At 35.4% G+C, this 17,864-nt stretch overlaps 2 protein-coding genes across 5 annotated transcripts in view; one reads left to right on the top strand and one right to left on the bottom strand.

Annotated features, from left to right (window-relative positions):
- The window catches only part of sick (sickie), a 417,791-nt gene that overhangs the window by 288,799 nt on the left and 111,128 nt on the right, over window positions 1-17,864 (bottom strand). The gene's annotated exons all lie outside the window — the stretch shown is intronic.
- On the top strand, window positions 3,713-6,124 carry LOC106624216 (uncharacterized). 2 transcript variants are annotated; one of them, XM_014243904.3, is made up of 4 exons: window positions 3,713-4,048; window positions 4,162-4,370; window positions 4,430-4,721; window positions 4,790-6,124. In XM_014243904.3, exons 1-4 carry the CDS (start codon window positions 3,737-3,739, stop codon window positions 5,966-5,968), a joined length of 1,992 nt encoding a protein of 663 aa, XP_014099379.3. In that variant the 5' UTR covers window positions 3,713-3,736; the 3' UTR covers window positions 5,969-6,124. The 2 variants fall into 2 exon arrangements, with proteins under 2 accessions (XP_014099379.3, XP_036215863.2); XM_036359970.2 differs by having other exon boundaries at window positions 3,713-4,066.

The raw sequence follows: 17,864 nt of genomic DNA, 5'->3' as shown, positions 1-17,864 counted from the left end.
TTTAAAAAAAAATATGTATATAATTCGCAAACAGCTTGCAACATTACATATACTAACCACAATTAAGTAATATTTTTTCCGGCAATGCAATATTTAAATACCAAACATTACAAAAAATGTATTGCGTCACCCTGCTAAGTCGTGCATCTTCGATAACTGTCTGTCGATAACTGAACTGACTGTGTATTGATATAAAGAAATAATCTCCATAGTTATTTTTTATGCAAGTATAATAAGTAAGACTCAAACACAAATAAAAATATACAACTTCTAGCTATGTAGTCTACATTCAGGCGCATTTGCATTTTTGTGTTGCATACTATTATTTTTGTACGATTTCTCTTGTGTTCAACCGATACTCTTATTTTAATATAGCTAAGCGTGTACTGTTGGCAGAACTGCCTGTCAATTTGAAGTGTACAGGAAGTACGAATTGTAAGAAAATAAAGACCTGTCGATTGGTACGTTTTCAAGTGCAGAAAATTTATGCAAAGTGGAAACAAAAGCTTATCAGACTGTAGGAAAATATTTGAATGTATATATATAAATATATATTTTTCATCTAGGAAGAACATTGTACGCCTTTTTGTACTTTACATACATATATAAATATTAGAACTATTTTTTTGAATTAAATTGCTTCTGGAGAGCTCGTCTGTAATCGTAGCAGAAAGCTTTCTAAGCCAATCTATACTCTATCACATTACAGAAAAAATAGATTACAATAAGTGTGGAAAGTATATTATCTTCCACATTATGAGATTATTATATAAAAAAAATAAAATTATCAAGAAAATAATTAAAGAGGGCTTTGTATAAAATAAAGAATACCAGACTATTTTTTTCCTAATAATTTGTTTTACAATTTTTTTTTTTAAGTAAGAACTGTCTAAATTTATGTATTTCAAAGAAAATTTTTCTAATATCTATTTTGCTCACTTTACCATATATATACCATTTACTCTTTATAATTAACTAACAAACCTAGAAATGGAAATGTCAAATTCTATTTCAGTTTGGCCAATAACAAACACCAAACAATAACAGAGTTTCAAAGACTTTAGTCAGTATAACTTCATTACAGCTGTAGAAATGTCATTGCAGTCATTCTATTTACGCCAACAAACTAACTTTTTCAATTTTTCCATAAACAAAGTTTTTCTATCTGTCTAAGCGCCAAAAGTTCCACTCAATCTCGCGCGCCACACAACTCAACAAAACATCAATGACATGTGAGTGAGCAGGCAATAATGAAACAAATACCGCTATGTCTGAATTGAGGAGTATAGTGGGAGTATTTGTGCTCAACTCATAATTCACCAGAGAAAAATGTTATATCATTCTGTTGTCTTTTATTTTGTTTTGCTGCCGCTTTTTTGCCTAATTTTTATTTATTTGTTTTTTGCTTGTTTGTCACACTTCGCTTTTGGCAAGCGCCTGAATTGGCGCCAGTCGCGTGGGTGACTCGCTCATAGTTCTCATTGCTCGTTAGACACACTTTTGCAGTGGTCAACTTGCCGACTCGATGCCGTTGATGCGTTGATGACGTTTTGGCCTAAATTTGTTTTCGATGTTTCATGTCATTTCGTCAGCCTGCGCAGAATGTACAATTAATTTTCGCTTTTAATTGACTTGTTGTGAAATGACCGGAAAGTGAGAGTTCGAAAAAAAATGTTTTGTTGATTTTTATAGCTTTAGCTTTTTGAATTATGTGGCAATATTGTGTTATGTAGCAATAAATTGAGGTGTGTGAAATCTATAGCAATAATTGAGCTATATTTACAATAGATATAGTAAAATGCATTGTTGGCAAAGTAATAAGTTTACAAAGACTTGAGTGGATATGTGTATTGCTCTATTCGATCTAAGGATTTTAGCACAAAATGTGTTCTTAGCTCTAAAGCTCTCACAAAATGAAAGTATTTCCTTAAATATTTCCTTATCCTCAATAAAAAGTTAGCTGCGAAATACTTTCATTTCAAACAAATAAAGTAAATAACGACAATCAAACGTCGCAATAAAATGTCATAAAAACCCCACCAATTTAGCAATACTTGCAATTTTTTATTTAAATAGTAAAATATTTGTAAACCACTTAAAAGTGATTCATGGCCACAATTATAAAGGTAGTTAAGCGACCAAAGCAAGTGCGTAGAAAAGTCGTAAGATGAAAGGAAGTAAAAGAAAAACGCGAACAACAAAGAAAGAGAGGCACCAACCAACATTTACTAATGGCAACTCATCAAATTTTAATGTGACCCACTTATGGGTCACCAAAACTGACAAGCTGCCAAAGAAAATGTAAGAAGATGTAAGAAAGAAAAACAGACTGACAGATATGCGCGTTGACACACAGTGACAAATATTACAGCATTGACAGCATAAATATGAATGCGTAATTTTAAATAAGTTGTCTAGGTGTACTGCTCTCTCATATAGATATGTATTTCTACATATTTATAGACTGTAACATACATATGTGCATAGACACTGTACCTGTACCAGTGAATATTGTTCATCTGCGTTTATGATCAAAGCACTTGACTTTATGTCTCCACTGTGTCACCTTTTTAGCAAATTGATTTTGGTAAATGCTGCGCTCTGCGCTGAGCTGTCAGAATATTTCAATATACTCGTTTATATATCTGTATCCACATATACCATTTATGGTATACTCATATATGTATATACATAGCTATATCTATTCATTCTGCTTATCAACGCGTAACTTTTACCTCATAAAAGTGTGTATGTCCATTCTTGCGAAAACTCAGGTGTATCATTTTTCATATATGCTTCTCATATTTCCGTTTTGTTAGCAATTGTTGCAATTTTTTTCCTTGAATTATGCATCAAGGGAGTCTCATAAAGATATGATAGGAAATGTAATAGAAATTTATGAGCGCAAATAAATTTTTATTTTTTATTTTGTTGTGTAGCTTGGCGTGAGGTGAAACGCGAAAAGAAGAAAAGTGATGAAAAGACTTGAGAAGCTTATTTGGAGTTAGAAAAATATGTATAGGGCCACTTTAGAGAGTGCGAATTTATTTTTGAGCAACTATTGACAAATATAACGAAATTTAACGCTACCTATATATTTAGGTATATAAATAAATGTGTCGGCAATTACATGGATATTTTTAGTACTCTTAAGAATCCGTCTATGCAAGTTTTAAATTACTTGTGTCTAATATATAGATATATGCGTACATGATATAGGTTAGAATAGGTTAAGTCGGATTGATCCTCGCGCTAAAGGTAACGTGCGCTCGCTTAGACCGCTGTGAACATTGGTCTTTTGTGATACCTAAAATCTCTTAAAACTGGATCACCAAACCTGCATAGATCGACAAAATGTTTTGAGCTTGCCACAAAAGCGATAGTATAAACCCCATCCATTACGCTAGGTTCGCCAAGGGTATGTCTATCATGATTTTTCAATCTCGGTATAAAGAACGCTGGACAGTGGAGAGAAAAGTGCCTGCTTGATTTCACCTCGCCTTCCTTTAAACAGCTTTGTCAAAAAGCGACCGACAAAATATTGTTGGATGGTGTCTAGTGTGTGTCTAGGAGTGCCAACTCGCTTCCAATCGGTTGAAATTGGGGTCTTGTATAGCAATATATAATAACTCAAGACTTAAATACTTATGGGGGGAGTGCAACCAATAGGTTTGCCTTTTCTTTAATGCCAATAATATTTACATAACAAAATTGTAATTGTAAAAGTAATAAAAAAATGTTTTTGCTTTTGAAGAAATTGGCTTGCAATGTGTTACGTACGATTTCTTACAAAACGACACACGCGATACGAGCAGCTAAAACACGAAGCGATCTAACGCCAGCTGTATTAGTGCTCATACTACTATTTGTGATCATATACTACTGTGGTTATCGCTTACGCACCGGCTATAAAACTGATTTAGAGATTAGTGATACGAGAGAGTTGTTAGATCGAAATGTGGTGATGGATTTCGGCGGTCCGCATGAAAATTTCGTGGTGAATGATAGTGTGTGTAAAATACCACGCATAAGTACATTTTCACCGGATGTAAGTACCAACGCAAAGGTAACAGTATGACAGGTCGTTTTGTGGCTCGTATGCTGACAGCCGAATATTTTCTCTCAGTAATGTTATGACATTTCAATATCTTATATTTATAGCTGGCAGCTATACAAGCGCCGAATGTGATTTGTGGAACGAAACTTCAACGCACAAAACCGTTGGTCTCTAAGCGATTCGATAATATATCCAGTCGTTACTATTTGCATATAAATGAGGAATGGAAACCTCTATACTTGCAGGAGGAGCGCGCTGAGCTTACTTGCTGTTTTAGAGAGATAAAGAATGAGGCCAGTGCTGATAAGTTGATGTACTGAAAGCGTTAAGGCTCCGGTTGCACTAATAACAACAAATGCATTATGTTTTCAGTGGTACACCTTGTTTCATCTTCAAGCAAGACTTTATCGTACCACTCGATGTGGTTGGAACTATTGTTAACTGTATGCAGCGTGGCGACAAGAAAATTGTTTTCATGGATGCATTTTCGTTTATACATAAGCGAAATTTTAGCAAAGATTGGACAAACAGTAAGAAAGTTGGTGTATTGCTTTTTGGACTGGATGGTCTGTCACAGATTAATTTGCGCCGTCGAATGCCGAAAACATACAGCTACTTACAAGATAACAATCATCGTTGGTTCGAGTTGCTGGGGTTTAATAAGGTTGGCTTAGTTGGCTACCACAATTATAAAACTTTCTAAAGAAACTTCTCCCTTTCATCTTATCTCAGCTCGGCTACGATGCCTTTCCTAACATAATGGCGCTCTTAACGGGTCGCCAGCTTCAACAGCAGAAAACTGTTTATGCTTGTAAGCGAGGTGGCATTCTTGACGGCTGTCCGTTTCTGTGGCAACAGGTCAGTAATATGGGCATGCCAACCGCCTACGCTGAGGATTGTAGGTACGACAGCACTGAGACTCTACGATTCCAACATTCGCCTACGGATTATTACCTTCAGCCATTTTTGCGGGCCGTGGAGCGTCGTCTGCGAACGGATACATACTACATAACACCACAATATTGCTTGGGACCGCGGCTCGCAGGCAGTTATGTGTTGGATTATGCTGTCGAGTTCGCGCAGAGTTTTGCCGGCGTTGGCGGTTTAGGTATATTTTGGGTAAATAGTTTTAGCGAACAGCATGTGTTACCGACAAAGATTGATCACGTATTCGCCAAATATTTGAGGTTATTGAAAAGCACTGAGGTACTTGAAAATTATGTGGTGTTATTACTCAGCGCTAATGGCATGCTACGCGGTCGACTTAACAATCTCGCTAGCGGATTTTATGAAGAACGTTTACCCTTACTTTACATTTCACTACCTGAAGCTTGGAAGACGACTCATCTGGCTTTATTTGAAGCCTTACAACTAAATCGTAATCGTTTGGTGAGCCCCTTGGACTTGCATGAAACCATCCAACATGCTCTAACGATTGGTGCAGGCACCAGAGAGCCACACTTTACTGACTGCGCGAGCTGTCAATCGGTACTCAGGCCAATAAAGGCGAATCGCAGCTGCAGCGACGCTGGCATCGATTGGTTTTGGTGCAGTTGTGAGCCCTTCGTGGCCAAGTGGTGCAACTCTCATGCGTCCAGCTTGCTGCTGAAGTCTCTGCTAACGCATATGAATGACTTATTACAGCAGGTCGGTTTGCTCAACGGCACTTGTGCAGTTCTAAGCGTACACACGCTTTACGGTGTCTATAATAGTCAGGAAGAGAGCGACTACTATTATGTGAAATTTAAAACATTGGTGAAACATGCCGAATTCGAAGCGGCGTTTTGGTATAATAAGAACTCGCAGCAGGTTTTGCTGGATGAGAGCAAACTAAATCGCTTAGATCACGAGGCTACTGAATGTGTAGAGCATCACAGTAAGTTGCTGAGAAAGCTCTGTATTTGTCTCTAGTTTATAGTGAATTGTTTATGAAGGCAGAAACTTTGAAGAAAGGGTGTACAATTGTATTTATAATATTATATATATGGAGCTGATGATGATGCATTATTGACAATTATTAACCAACATTTTGACTATATTAATAAAACTTTATGTGTGTCAATAATGGATTTATTTTTTTATTCTATGTTCTTCGAAGCTAAAGATTATGCAGTATTTAAATTTGAAATCTTGATTCAGTTAAAGGATTATATTTCTGTGTTAATTGATCCACAAACCCGCAGCAATTTAAAAAACCTTCCAAGCTATTGAAAAGCTGGAGTCAGTATCTATTTGTACGGTAGAATACTGAGAACCCTTAGCGTTTTGTGGAAACACTCAGTATAATAATTATAAGCAATTCATTGGATAATAGAAAAATCGGTGTTACATACACTTCTAAATAGGCCGTAAACTTTTAGGGGTGTGTAGCCTCTAATTTGGCCGCATAACTGCAATGCATAAAGTATGGTTGAACTAAATTTAAATACACTGAGTCACACATCCATACTGTTCCTAAATTTTAAACTACTCGTATGAACGAAAATAACTCTTCGTATATTTTATTCTTAAAAAACGATGAAAAAATTATTAAGGATTGCTTAGGCATCGGTGACAGGTATTGTTTGATATCACTCTGCTGAAAATACTCAGTTCTTTAAGTTGCTTGAAAGTGGAAATTGTGTGGTTAAGGATGATGATAAGTTCCTTATTATTTTCTAGTCGAGAGTTAAGAATTGGTTTATGATGCAAACTTCAGAGTCACAAGAACATGTTTTTGAGGAAAAACCTATTCCCTAAATTTGAAAACACAGATATCCATAATGAATAAAAAAGATATAAAGACTCGAACTTTCAAAAAGTGAACTTTATAATTTTTATTACTTCGGAAAATGTTAGAATATCTCTCATATTAAAAAACTTATTCAGAAACCGTAATTTATTCTTTAGTATAATACTTTTCATTTGTGAAATTTTTAGTTGAATGATCTATAATAATGACTGATTTTCAAAAAGCAAAGAATAACAATTTTGAACTTCTTACCGATTCAAATACGGGTATCCTTGAAAAATATAAATAATTCATGATTTAATAACTCTCTCGAACCCTGTGGAAATTAAAGCTGAAATAACTCAACATTATAGTTAATATTTATGTATGCTCGACAATATATAACTCGCAGTACCCTCCCCCTCTATCTAACTAATAAAATTTTCTTCTCATTTAAGCACGAAAGAAAACACTTGTAAATCCACTCATTGAATCTCCATTGAGCAAAGCTGTTCACCTACGACATACAATATAACCAAATCAAATTCAGGATGACGCATTTTCATGCGCAATTATCGAATAAAAGATAAAATCCAGGCGAAACATGTGTTCGACAGGACCTTAACATGAAAGCACACAAGTGCGAGTACAATGCTGCGACCAATATTAGGGATGTAAACCAAATCAAGCAGGCGGAAGGGAGGTATAAAGCCACTGCGCTGAGCAAATGATGTAAGCGAAAAAAGATAAGATTTTAAGGGTCAAAAATTATGCGCACAAAATATGTGAGTTGGTACGTTAGCGCATATCGATGAGCTGGTAAATATATAGAGAAAATCAATATAATGTTTGACTGAAAATTACGCCTGCTAAGCAGGAGTTGGCATTACATATATGCATATGCATTACATAAACACACGGTATGGTCACTTTTATTCACTGTCACTTGGTCATCGATGAACATTGGTTGCCAGAACTGATTGTGTTTTATTGACTTATGTGACTTCCATCGCCAGGCTGGGGACCATAAACACTTGCATTACAGCTCATATACGCAGATATGTATGTATGTGTATTTATGTAAGTAGAAGTGTGTATGTGTTTGTGTTATTTATGTGATTTATGAAAATTCGCTAGCCAAATGTTCTGTTTTCTGTTTTCTGTTTTTCCAACCTCAAACTGCCAGAGAACGTGCCAGTGCGAATTTATGGAGATTAACAACCCTCCGATTAACTGGTGGTCATTTGTCATCGTAAATGTGCAAATTAGTAAATTCATTTATAAGCAATTTCACTTCGATTGCATGCGTTGATGGCTGCAATTAGATTCATGTGTAAGAAATTAATTCTAAGCGGACAATTGCATCGATAAGGATCACAGTTATAAGTGAAGGGAGATAGAAAGACATTTTTTGGAACATTAATAGTTTTATGTAATTGCATTATTCAAACGTTTGTAGACCTGTAGTCAGAACTACTTCTATAATTAGAAAATACTCAGCAAAGTATACTGAATTTCACTGTCACATTATTCTTTTACTGAACTTTTCACGAACAATGTCTAAATATTTAAGAGTATTACTGCACTGCATCTAGGCATTGCCTATATTTAGGCTGATTTTGAATTTTGAATTTTTTTATAATTAAACTATAGGTATTATATCAAGGTTTTTCTAATTTAATATTTGAAAACTGCAAATATCACGTAATTAATTAATAATTTTTCAATTAATTATACATTATAACTGTTTCTTAACCCCTTCCATTTTCACTTATTTAAAACTGGAATTCATAAGTACAATTAATATTCCTGAGAAATACGGCTCAACATATTGGTAATGACTATTTTCAATTTGTACAGCTTTAGCGCCTTAGCATATGCCACCCCACTTAGGAGAGGGGAGTCATCCACTCACAATCCTTTACCTGCTGTTGCCATTATACATAATTTATACGCTAAACGATTAATAAGTTTGTAGTCAACGTTTGTTTAACGCCCGCCGTTGGTAAAATATTCGTTAATTTAATTACCTACTAAAAAAAGAATCTATATAAACCTTTAAGCAGTGGCTTGGCGATGGTTTGAACGCACACAACTTTCTTAAACAGGAAAAACTGAGAGAAAGCAAAACAAAGAGCAAAATTATTATGCCAAAGGCGTAGTTGGCAGAATGTGTTCAAAAAGTGGATTAGAGGGGGCAGCTGATTTGGTTGGGGTTATGGGAAACAGCTGCTTCTACATACTTTTTTTTTGCCACTTAATTTATACCCCACACCACAGCAGAGGCTGCTCGAAGGTGATTTCCTGAAACAACAGCAGCCGAATCGGGCTTCCGCTTTACACATACAAAAAAATATGTATGTATCGTATCTATATCCGGCTATAGTGGGCGATTGAGTCTGGCAATCCGAGATACGTGAGGCTTTTTTGGCATCAACATGTGCATAACAATACAAGGAAGTGACGGCGGAAATGAAGGAGCTACCAAAAAAAAAAATAATAAAAAAAAATGTGAGGAGATTTGCTTGACGTTGTTAAGTTGCCGCGAGCGAGAAAAAGTATGCGAAGTGAGTACGACGAGTTGGTTAACGAACCTTAAGGAAGTAGTTTGTATACATAGCACTCATATATGCCTTGCCTGGTAGAAACCGGGGAGCGTTGAAGCGCATTTTTATGAAAACAATGCGTCTGAGCTTCAGATTTAAGCCCTTACACGCTTTGAATAAGTAAATATCTCAAAAAGTTCAAAAAAAAAAGGTAACAGGGAGGTGCAATTAGAGAAAGGTAACTAAAGCGGACAGGGTAAACATCACCAACCAAGCCATTGTCGACTATTTCAACTCTTCTATTTTCTTAATTATGAAAACGGATTGATAAACGGAAAAAATTCAGAACACTGATAAGCAGAAATAAATAGAGAAATCGGTATGTGTTAGTGAACGAAAATAAGTAAAATCAGCAATCAGCTGCCGGCAATCAGTCAGTCAGCCGAAATTAAGGACTACACCTTCGTAGATGTGAACAGATGTGTGGATGTGTTTGTGTGGATTGCATATGTATGTATACTACTATGTAAGCAATGCCTATAAGATAGCAGCAGTGGATTTTTAGATGATGGAAAGGTTGTCAGAAATCAAGTAGGGACAGTTACGCTTGTTTGCACAGGAAGTGAAGCATTAAATAAGGCTGAACTGAAAAAGGTGACAAGTTTGGTATGCCTGAAGGTGATGTGGAAAATGTTTAATAGAAAGCTACGAAATGTAAGAACGGATTTAGATATCTGAATGGTTAGGCAAATTTATATAAGTTTCTGGCACATTGATGGCTTAATTTTTAAAGACATACAATTTGGTATTTTATAAAGCATATTTTTTGTTTTAATACAAAATACTCCGCGGTTCCTCTCATATACCATTTATGACTTTTTATATGTAAGATTTACAAGAAGCTATTACTTTAAAAGATTATAAAACATTTTCGCCAAATCTACGTAATAAATGTAGAAAAATTTTGAATACTAAGATAAGTTAAAATTATCATAAACAAAATGTTGCCTACATTCAGGCGTACGTTGTAAATTTAGTGGAGTCAGCTACCCAAATTGATTAAAGCTAAAAACCTTATTGGATTAAAAACACTTTAAATGTTTACATAGTAGCAGCAGAGTAGAGAGAAACCCGGAGCACGGGGAACATGTAGGATGCTCTCTCTGAATTGTTGTAAAAAAAAATATATACACAATTGTTGCAGACAGATCTCTTCCCCACTCTTATTCACAGTATTGAACCATATATATTTATAAATGTTGCGCATTTTATTTAAAGTTAGAGAGTTTCACGGCTGTCTGATCATTTAGACAACTATTATATAATTTAATGAAATGAAATTGTCAAATAATTCACAGTAACACTAGTAACAATACATACTGATCAAATAATCATTGTATCCAGAGCTTAAAACTCGTAATTAAAGTGGCGCTCATAACTATGAATTTATGTTTAATTTAGAGTACTATATGCATGCTCTTAGACAATCTGCAAATACGTTTCTGTAAAAATGTATAACCCTTGTGGTGTCAGCGGTGACGCAAACCTCGAAAAAATTAAGTCTTGAATTGATTAATTGTTGCGATATATTCGCTGTAATTTGCTTTTTTCTTCTAATCTACAGATTACTAATTTTTGATTGATTTTGAAACTAAATCCCTTAATTGCACTCAAAAATATCACATTATTAAACATTTTGTATCTTCAACAACACAACTTTCTACACTCCGGCATTATTTCGTAAGTTTTCTCTTACATAACTCGATAGCATCTGATTTTCTTTGCAAATACACTTAATACCGTTATATACACAAAGCAATTGAAAATTATTTCCACTAATTTTATTGACTGATCCACTTGTAAGTCAATTGCTAGGTGAAATCACCCACAGCATAGACTTACACAAGAACACATGCACATATATATCATTTCTACTATATACTCGGAAACACAAGCGCTCCAACTCGTAAATTGCGCTTAATTAACCCATTTTTAATTGAAAAATTTATAGCACGATTGGACTAGCCGCCACCCACACGCGCACGCTCACCAACACACGGAGCTGCAAACGAGAACCAATACAATTATAGACGCTCGTTACAAGCACTAATTATTAGACGCAGATGAGCGCAAGATTTTATAGAAATATATATTTTGTTAATTTCTGTTTACATGAATTCACCATTAGAGACGGTCAGCGGTCACGCAACTGCATTTCACGCGTTCACCGAAGCTAATCACACAACAGGCAACAACAAAACGAAAAATAATGCCACTGTTTACTCGCGTGTTGCTAGTTGATTGCACGCTGACTTGGCCATTCGGCTGCTTGTTTACAAAACACGCAACGCTTTTCAATTTTCCAAACACTTTTCGTTGCTGCGCGCTTGATTTCACATCAATGCGCGCGGCGTCACTGATCGCGTAAAAATAGACTCATGTCGAAGATGTTTCAACAGCGCGAAGGAGTTCTGCGTCGGCTGATTCACAAAATGTTTATATTTAATTTAGCTGCGCATGTGATCGCGTTCATGTTGCAACTGAGCGCGTAGTTGGCGCGTTTGCAGGCGCAAGCGATCGTCTCGGAGTTTTCGGCACAAAACTCTCACTCAAAAGTTGAGCGCTTTGCCCGCGCCACGCGAACGCTTTTATTTATATTGAATTAAAATTTGTTTTTCTTATTTATTTCCTTTTAATTGGCGCTGTGGACCGTAGCCAACAACATGTGACGAAAATTGGTGAAAAACTGCATGCGGCAAGTGCAACAGTCATTGGCTTCCCTCTGCCTGTTAATGTGTGGTGTCTGCGTATCCGCAGGCAGTCGGCAGCCGCTGACTGACAATCGCACACGTGCCGTGGCGCTGTCAAGTTGCAGTTATTTTTGTAACAAATTTCTTATACAATTCCGTTTGTGTTTGTTTTTGGAAATTCAAGGCGTGCAACGGCGCGTAACGCAATTTCCAAAGAAATAAACGCACGACAGTTCCACTTTTTCAGATTTGAGCGCATATTCCGGCGACTGAGCACTTTGATTTTTTTAAGCTCTTCCAAAATTCTTGAAATACTTTAGTTCAGTATCACCGTCTCTCTCTCTCTCTGCTAGTGCTTTGCCTTGGAGGCCTAAGCGACATGTGTACATCTGTCCCCACATCATTACGTAGATTTATGTGTATCACCAGCGGAGGTTGTGTACCACTCGAGTTTTGTGCTGATATCTTATTAATTATTTTCGCAAATGACATGTAAATTTTATTGGCTTTAAAAATGATAATTATACCCTGAGGAGATCACACTAACTTCGGCAAGTAGTTTTTTAGCACACAGCAGGAAACGCCGAAGATCCCATAAAATATATATCTTAATGATCAGCATGTCGAGCTAAGTCGATTTAGACAAGTCCGTATATACGCTCCCCCTGCGGGTAGGGGTAAGAATTTACCCGCGGTAAGGCATACCTGTCGTAAAAGGCGACTAAAAGCCAAATGCACTATGACTGTTAATTTATTTTGCCCAGAATTATCAGTTCAAGCGACAAATGTTGTAATGGGTTGCTCAACTGGCAGTAGTTTCGGCTAAACAGTCTTACTGGAGACTTTCTGGTACCACGGGGAGCAGAAAGCCCTTGGACTTCGGTCCAATCTGCTCATTGGGTTGTGGCCCCTTTGGGGAGATTCGTGGTGGCTGTGGTTGAAACCTAAATGAAGGAAGAACTGAAAGTTCAGCCTAACTGTTTTTTCAGTTCTTAAAAGAAGTTGCAAAAAGCTACTGGGTTCCGTACCCGAAAACGGAAGAAGTTTTAGGTCGGCCTCGAATCTTACCAAGATGGTAGTGTGGGCCCAGACACACTGCCACTGGTAACTAAATTAATACTTGCAAATACCTCGTATTATTTGGGGCGCTTATCAACGCATTGTATTGATACGTTGTGCTTTGAAGCACCGTGAGGTAAGGCCGTCGCCGGCAGGTACTCACGTAAATCAACAACGAAAGTTGTCTGTATATACCCGAACTTGTCCTTTCTTCTGCAAAAAGCTACTCTTTTGCCGGAAACGCCAATATCGGGGCGCGGAAGTATACAAACGAATCGATCAAAATTCCGTCCCCATATGGAAAACTTTTGTATTTGACGAGTTATCTTCACGAAATGTGACATTTTCAGATCGGACTACTTTATCATATACATATAGTTGTCATACAATTCAGTGCAATCGAAGTTGGTATTTCTTCTTGTTTTAGGGCTCCCTTCGACTTAAAGCGTGATTTGGAATAATGCGAATTTTTTAGGGAAATTCCCTTTCTGAAGTAGTGAATACAATTCAATTAAGATACTTTCTTTACTTGAGTTGGCAGACCTTAGACGTTGTTCAGGACGTGAAGATATAGGAAGATAACTGCTGATCTCCAAAAATAACTGATATTTCAAATCCGCGCAGAAACGGTATACTGATTGTTGACTATTTTACTGAGAAAATTTCTGGATTGGTCATAAAAACTTCAGTTAATAGTGATCACCCTTCGAAGTCTTTACATTTTAAGGCCATAAAATTAAAAAGCACGTAGCTTTTGACGAAAAAACAAAGCCGGTTTGCCAAGAAATGCCGATCGAAAACGAAGCAAACGCTTTACTATGTTGCCCAGCTTTGATTACCGCCACAATATTGCAACAAAAAAAAAAATATTATATCTAACACTTAAGTAGCTTCAAAACCACTTTTTTAATAAACTTTTCCATCCGACCGAACTCTGACCATACGTATTTTTACCTTTAGAAGCCTATATGAAGTAAGTATATGTAGTATACCTGTGAGTAAAAAGAATATCTTCAGTATGTAAATTATTAAAAATTGATACCCCATTTTATGAGTTTCACTTAAAATAGTCCGAAAGCTCACTAAGAGCTTTGCACTTCCACAACAACTTAAGAGCTGCAAATTTTAAGCATTTAAGAAAAATTTTGCTTGTTTTCACTAGAAAAAACTTCCTGAACATTAAACCATGACTACTCGTAAAATCTCAAAAATGGAAAGCAAAAACTTCAAATGCCCGTAAAGCTTTTCGGCATTGAGTTTTCAATTACTCATACCAATTGCAACGGCATTGTTAACGAAATTGTATAAATTGTGGCAAGCAAGCATTGCGGTAAACAATTTACACAAGCCACGAGTACACACAAGTACTCAAATGTTTTAAATAAACAATTACAAATTTCGCAAAACAACAATAACAAAAAAAACCAGAAAGTTGCAGCTTAGAGAGTGAAAAGAGTATATTGCAGCAGAGTTTTCGGCAGCAGAGTTTTCGGCAGCAAAAGGAAAATACCAAACAGACAAAAAGCGCTAAAGAGCAACAAGCATAAAATTAACAAAACAGCAATAACAACAACAAAAACAAAAAGCGAAACCAAAAAGTTTACGAAAACAAAATGAATGTAATATTAACAAGTAAAATAGAGTGAAGCAATAATGGCAAGGTAAAAAATTATTTCAAAACTCTGTGCGTTTGTGTGTGTGTGTACTTGTATGTATGCATGTTTGTTTATGTAATGCTAAATGGAAAAGCCGAAAGCCAAAAGTTTCGAATTTCTCGATAACAATTAAAAAGGATCGTCAGCAGCGGGTGTTAAATGACATACCGCCACACCGACTGATTGACTGGCTGGTTGATGGATAGCTGGTTGACATAATGGCATGCGCACTTTTTTCTTGATTTCGAAGAGTTTAGTTGTAGACATTGCTGGGTCACTGGTGTGTCGGTGTGGTGTAAAAAAGGTTATAACATAGCAAAAGGGACAGCATATTTTATTTTTTCAAATCTGTAGACACAACTAAACAAACAAATTGTTTGCGTTTGTGTTGCAAATTACTTTGTGGGTAAAATAGAATTGTTGCTTGGGTATTTTCCATGCAAAAATTAATATTCATTAACCACAAAGCCAATTAAATAAACTCAAAAATAATTAAGCCACAGCAATATTGCTGCAAAGATATGTTACCATTGTATAAAAGTTGTAATAAAATATTCGAAATTTAATTAATTCGGCATCCATCTAAATTTCAGCAAATATATTTTACTTTAATGAAAATGCTCCACATGATGTGCATTACATTTGGCCTGCCGATGAGTCACCGAAACAAAGGCAGTGTCTGCTCTAAAATTTTTATTTTTTGTATATAGTACTGTGTGTAGATATATATATATATATATATATATGTATGTATTTAAGGTAGCTCCTGCTATTGTTAGACATATTATGTGCTCATTTACACGTTGACATTTGCATGTGGCTGAATTGTGACAGCAGACGTAGCCAGCTAGCGATAAATGTATGCTACAGTAGCAGCACTAAGCGAAATAGCAAATATTTTAAATTAAAATGTGTCACTAGAAAACCGCTCTAATTGATAAATATACAATATTTAAATAGGGAGCACTTTTAACAGCAAATCATTCTAACCACTTTTTAATTCATTATTGAAATTCAATGTTTTCTAGTATTTATATAAATAAATATAAAAGCTAAACTTTTGAATAATAAAGCATTTATATAACTTTCGCATTAAACTTATCGATTTTTTTTACATTGGCAATCCTTTTTTTTAAATTTTTTACACACATAACCAATGCTTTATGTTTTTAATTCCATTAAGTCTATACATATTTTTTCCTTTCCAATTTGTATACAAATTTATTTATTATCATTTAATTGACTTCATTAAAACCTTTCACAGCAAACATAATAGCAAAGCTACCTCATTGACGTGATTTTAGCGTATGTACAGTGACAACAAGAGACCCCGTCGGAAATCGAAAGTTAAAAATAAATTTTTTTTTAATAATTAATACTATATATAAAATATATTTGAATCAATTAATATTATATAATTCATATATAATATGAGAAAAATTATGTTCCTAACAACCAAAAAGATTTTGTGTAGATTTTGAAAACTTTTGAATATGAAATTTTTTTTGATTTTCTACCATTTGGTATTTTTTTTTTGCTTATAATAAACTTTCGAAATTAAAAGTGGTGAAAGTTAACTTAAGACTCTTTTGAATGAACCTATAGAGAAAATAATATTTAAGTCACATTTTTGCAAAAATTTTGAATATCAAATATAAAAAGGAGCAAAGGTTGCCAGCCAATTTTATATTTTTCGCATAGCAATATTTATGAATTTTTGTCACATATCCAGACTTATTGAATGTAATGCATTTAAAAGAAATCTGATAGTTTAGATTTAATCGATTTTTGCACCTATGAAAATTTGAAAGAAAATAGAAAATTAATAAAAAATAATAAATAATACTCAGAAAAGCCAAGCCTCCTTCAGAGTGGTGACTATATATACTTAGTATATAGTAGGGCAGCGATATTTGCATTGAGCTCGCTGACTGTATGCTCAAGGTTAGCGTAGGGGCGTTTAGACTCCTCATCTCTGACATCTACCCGTATTTACTAAATGATTAGACTGGTTTGGGTATCTGGTCACAGCGATATTGTAGGAAACCACAAGGCGGAAGAGCTTGCTACGTCACTTGCGCAACTGTGTGGTCACGAAATCCTTCTAGCTCAGGGTAAATCATAGCTCACAGATCTAGTGAGCTCTTCGTCATCAGTAAAATATATCTTCCAATGGTTGTAGCAGTTCTAAATGGACGATGTCCCGATCGGGATGAATGCGGTGGGATAAAACATTTAATAGTTGCATAAGCTGTTGAGAAGATGATGAGATAGAATCATCCCAACGCTTCGTGCTCGAATCTCCGATCTTTGCAGATCAAGACTAGAGCACCCCGCTTCACATATTTGATAGCTGATACGCAACTACTTGGTTTTTATCTGATTTTATCTGACTGATCCCACGCCATCTGAGGGATTGGCCATCTAACATAACCTAATCTAATCTAGCTTAAAAACCCTTAAACAATATTTCTAATTTGAAGTTTGAATGATATGATTACAACCAATTTTTTAACTTTGCTTAGATTGTGCTTACAGTTCACAAAATTTCATAAACACAACCCCGGCGCTCCTAAATTTTTCTGCTTGGGATTTCGAATCTTTGATATATCCAAGATCTCTTTTGATGGAAGGATAAAAATTGATTAAAATGTGGACATTATTAACTGCGTATCCTACTTTGTGGAAGAAAATCGTAACGATTTGCTAAGCTATTCAAATAGTCATCGCTTTGTTTTTCCGACCTAACCTAACTTTCTGCATCGGTATCTACTTTCTCACTTTACATGCTGCCGTAATTTTAAATGCAATCAATATGTCATAATAAGTCGCTGGCACAAAAGAAAAATATTATTAACAAAATTAAAAGAGAAAATGTAATTATAAGCATATTAATATGCACAACAACAACAACAGCTGCAAACACATGTGCGCAAGCGTCACTCATTTGCTATAATTAAATGACACAACTGGATTATAGAAGATGTATTTGGGTATTAACTGACAAAAGCAACAACTATAGCGACGGCTAGAATACGGTACATGTAAATAAAAATTAATGTCAACACGTGGCGCATGATGACGACA

Source organism: Bactrocera oleae, chromosome 3 (genome assembly GCF_042242935.1).
Source record: "Bactrocera oleae isolate idBacOlea1 chromosome 3, idBacOlea1, whole genome shotgun sequence".
In the NCBI taxonomy this organism is placed as follows: domain Eukaryota; kingdom Metazoa; phylum Arthropoda; class Insecta; order Diptera; family Tephritidae; genus Bactrocera; species Bactrocera oleae.
This window is presented reverse-complemented; position numbering and strand designations above follow the sequence as displayed.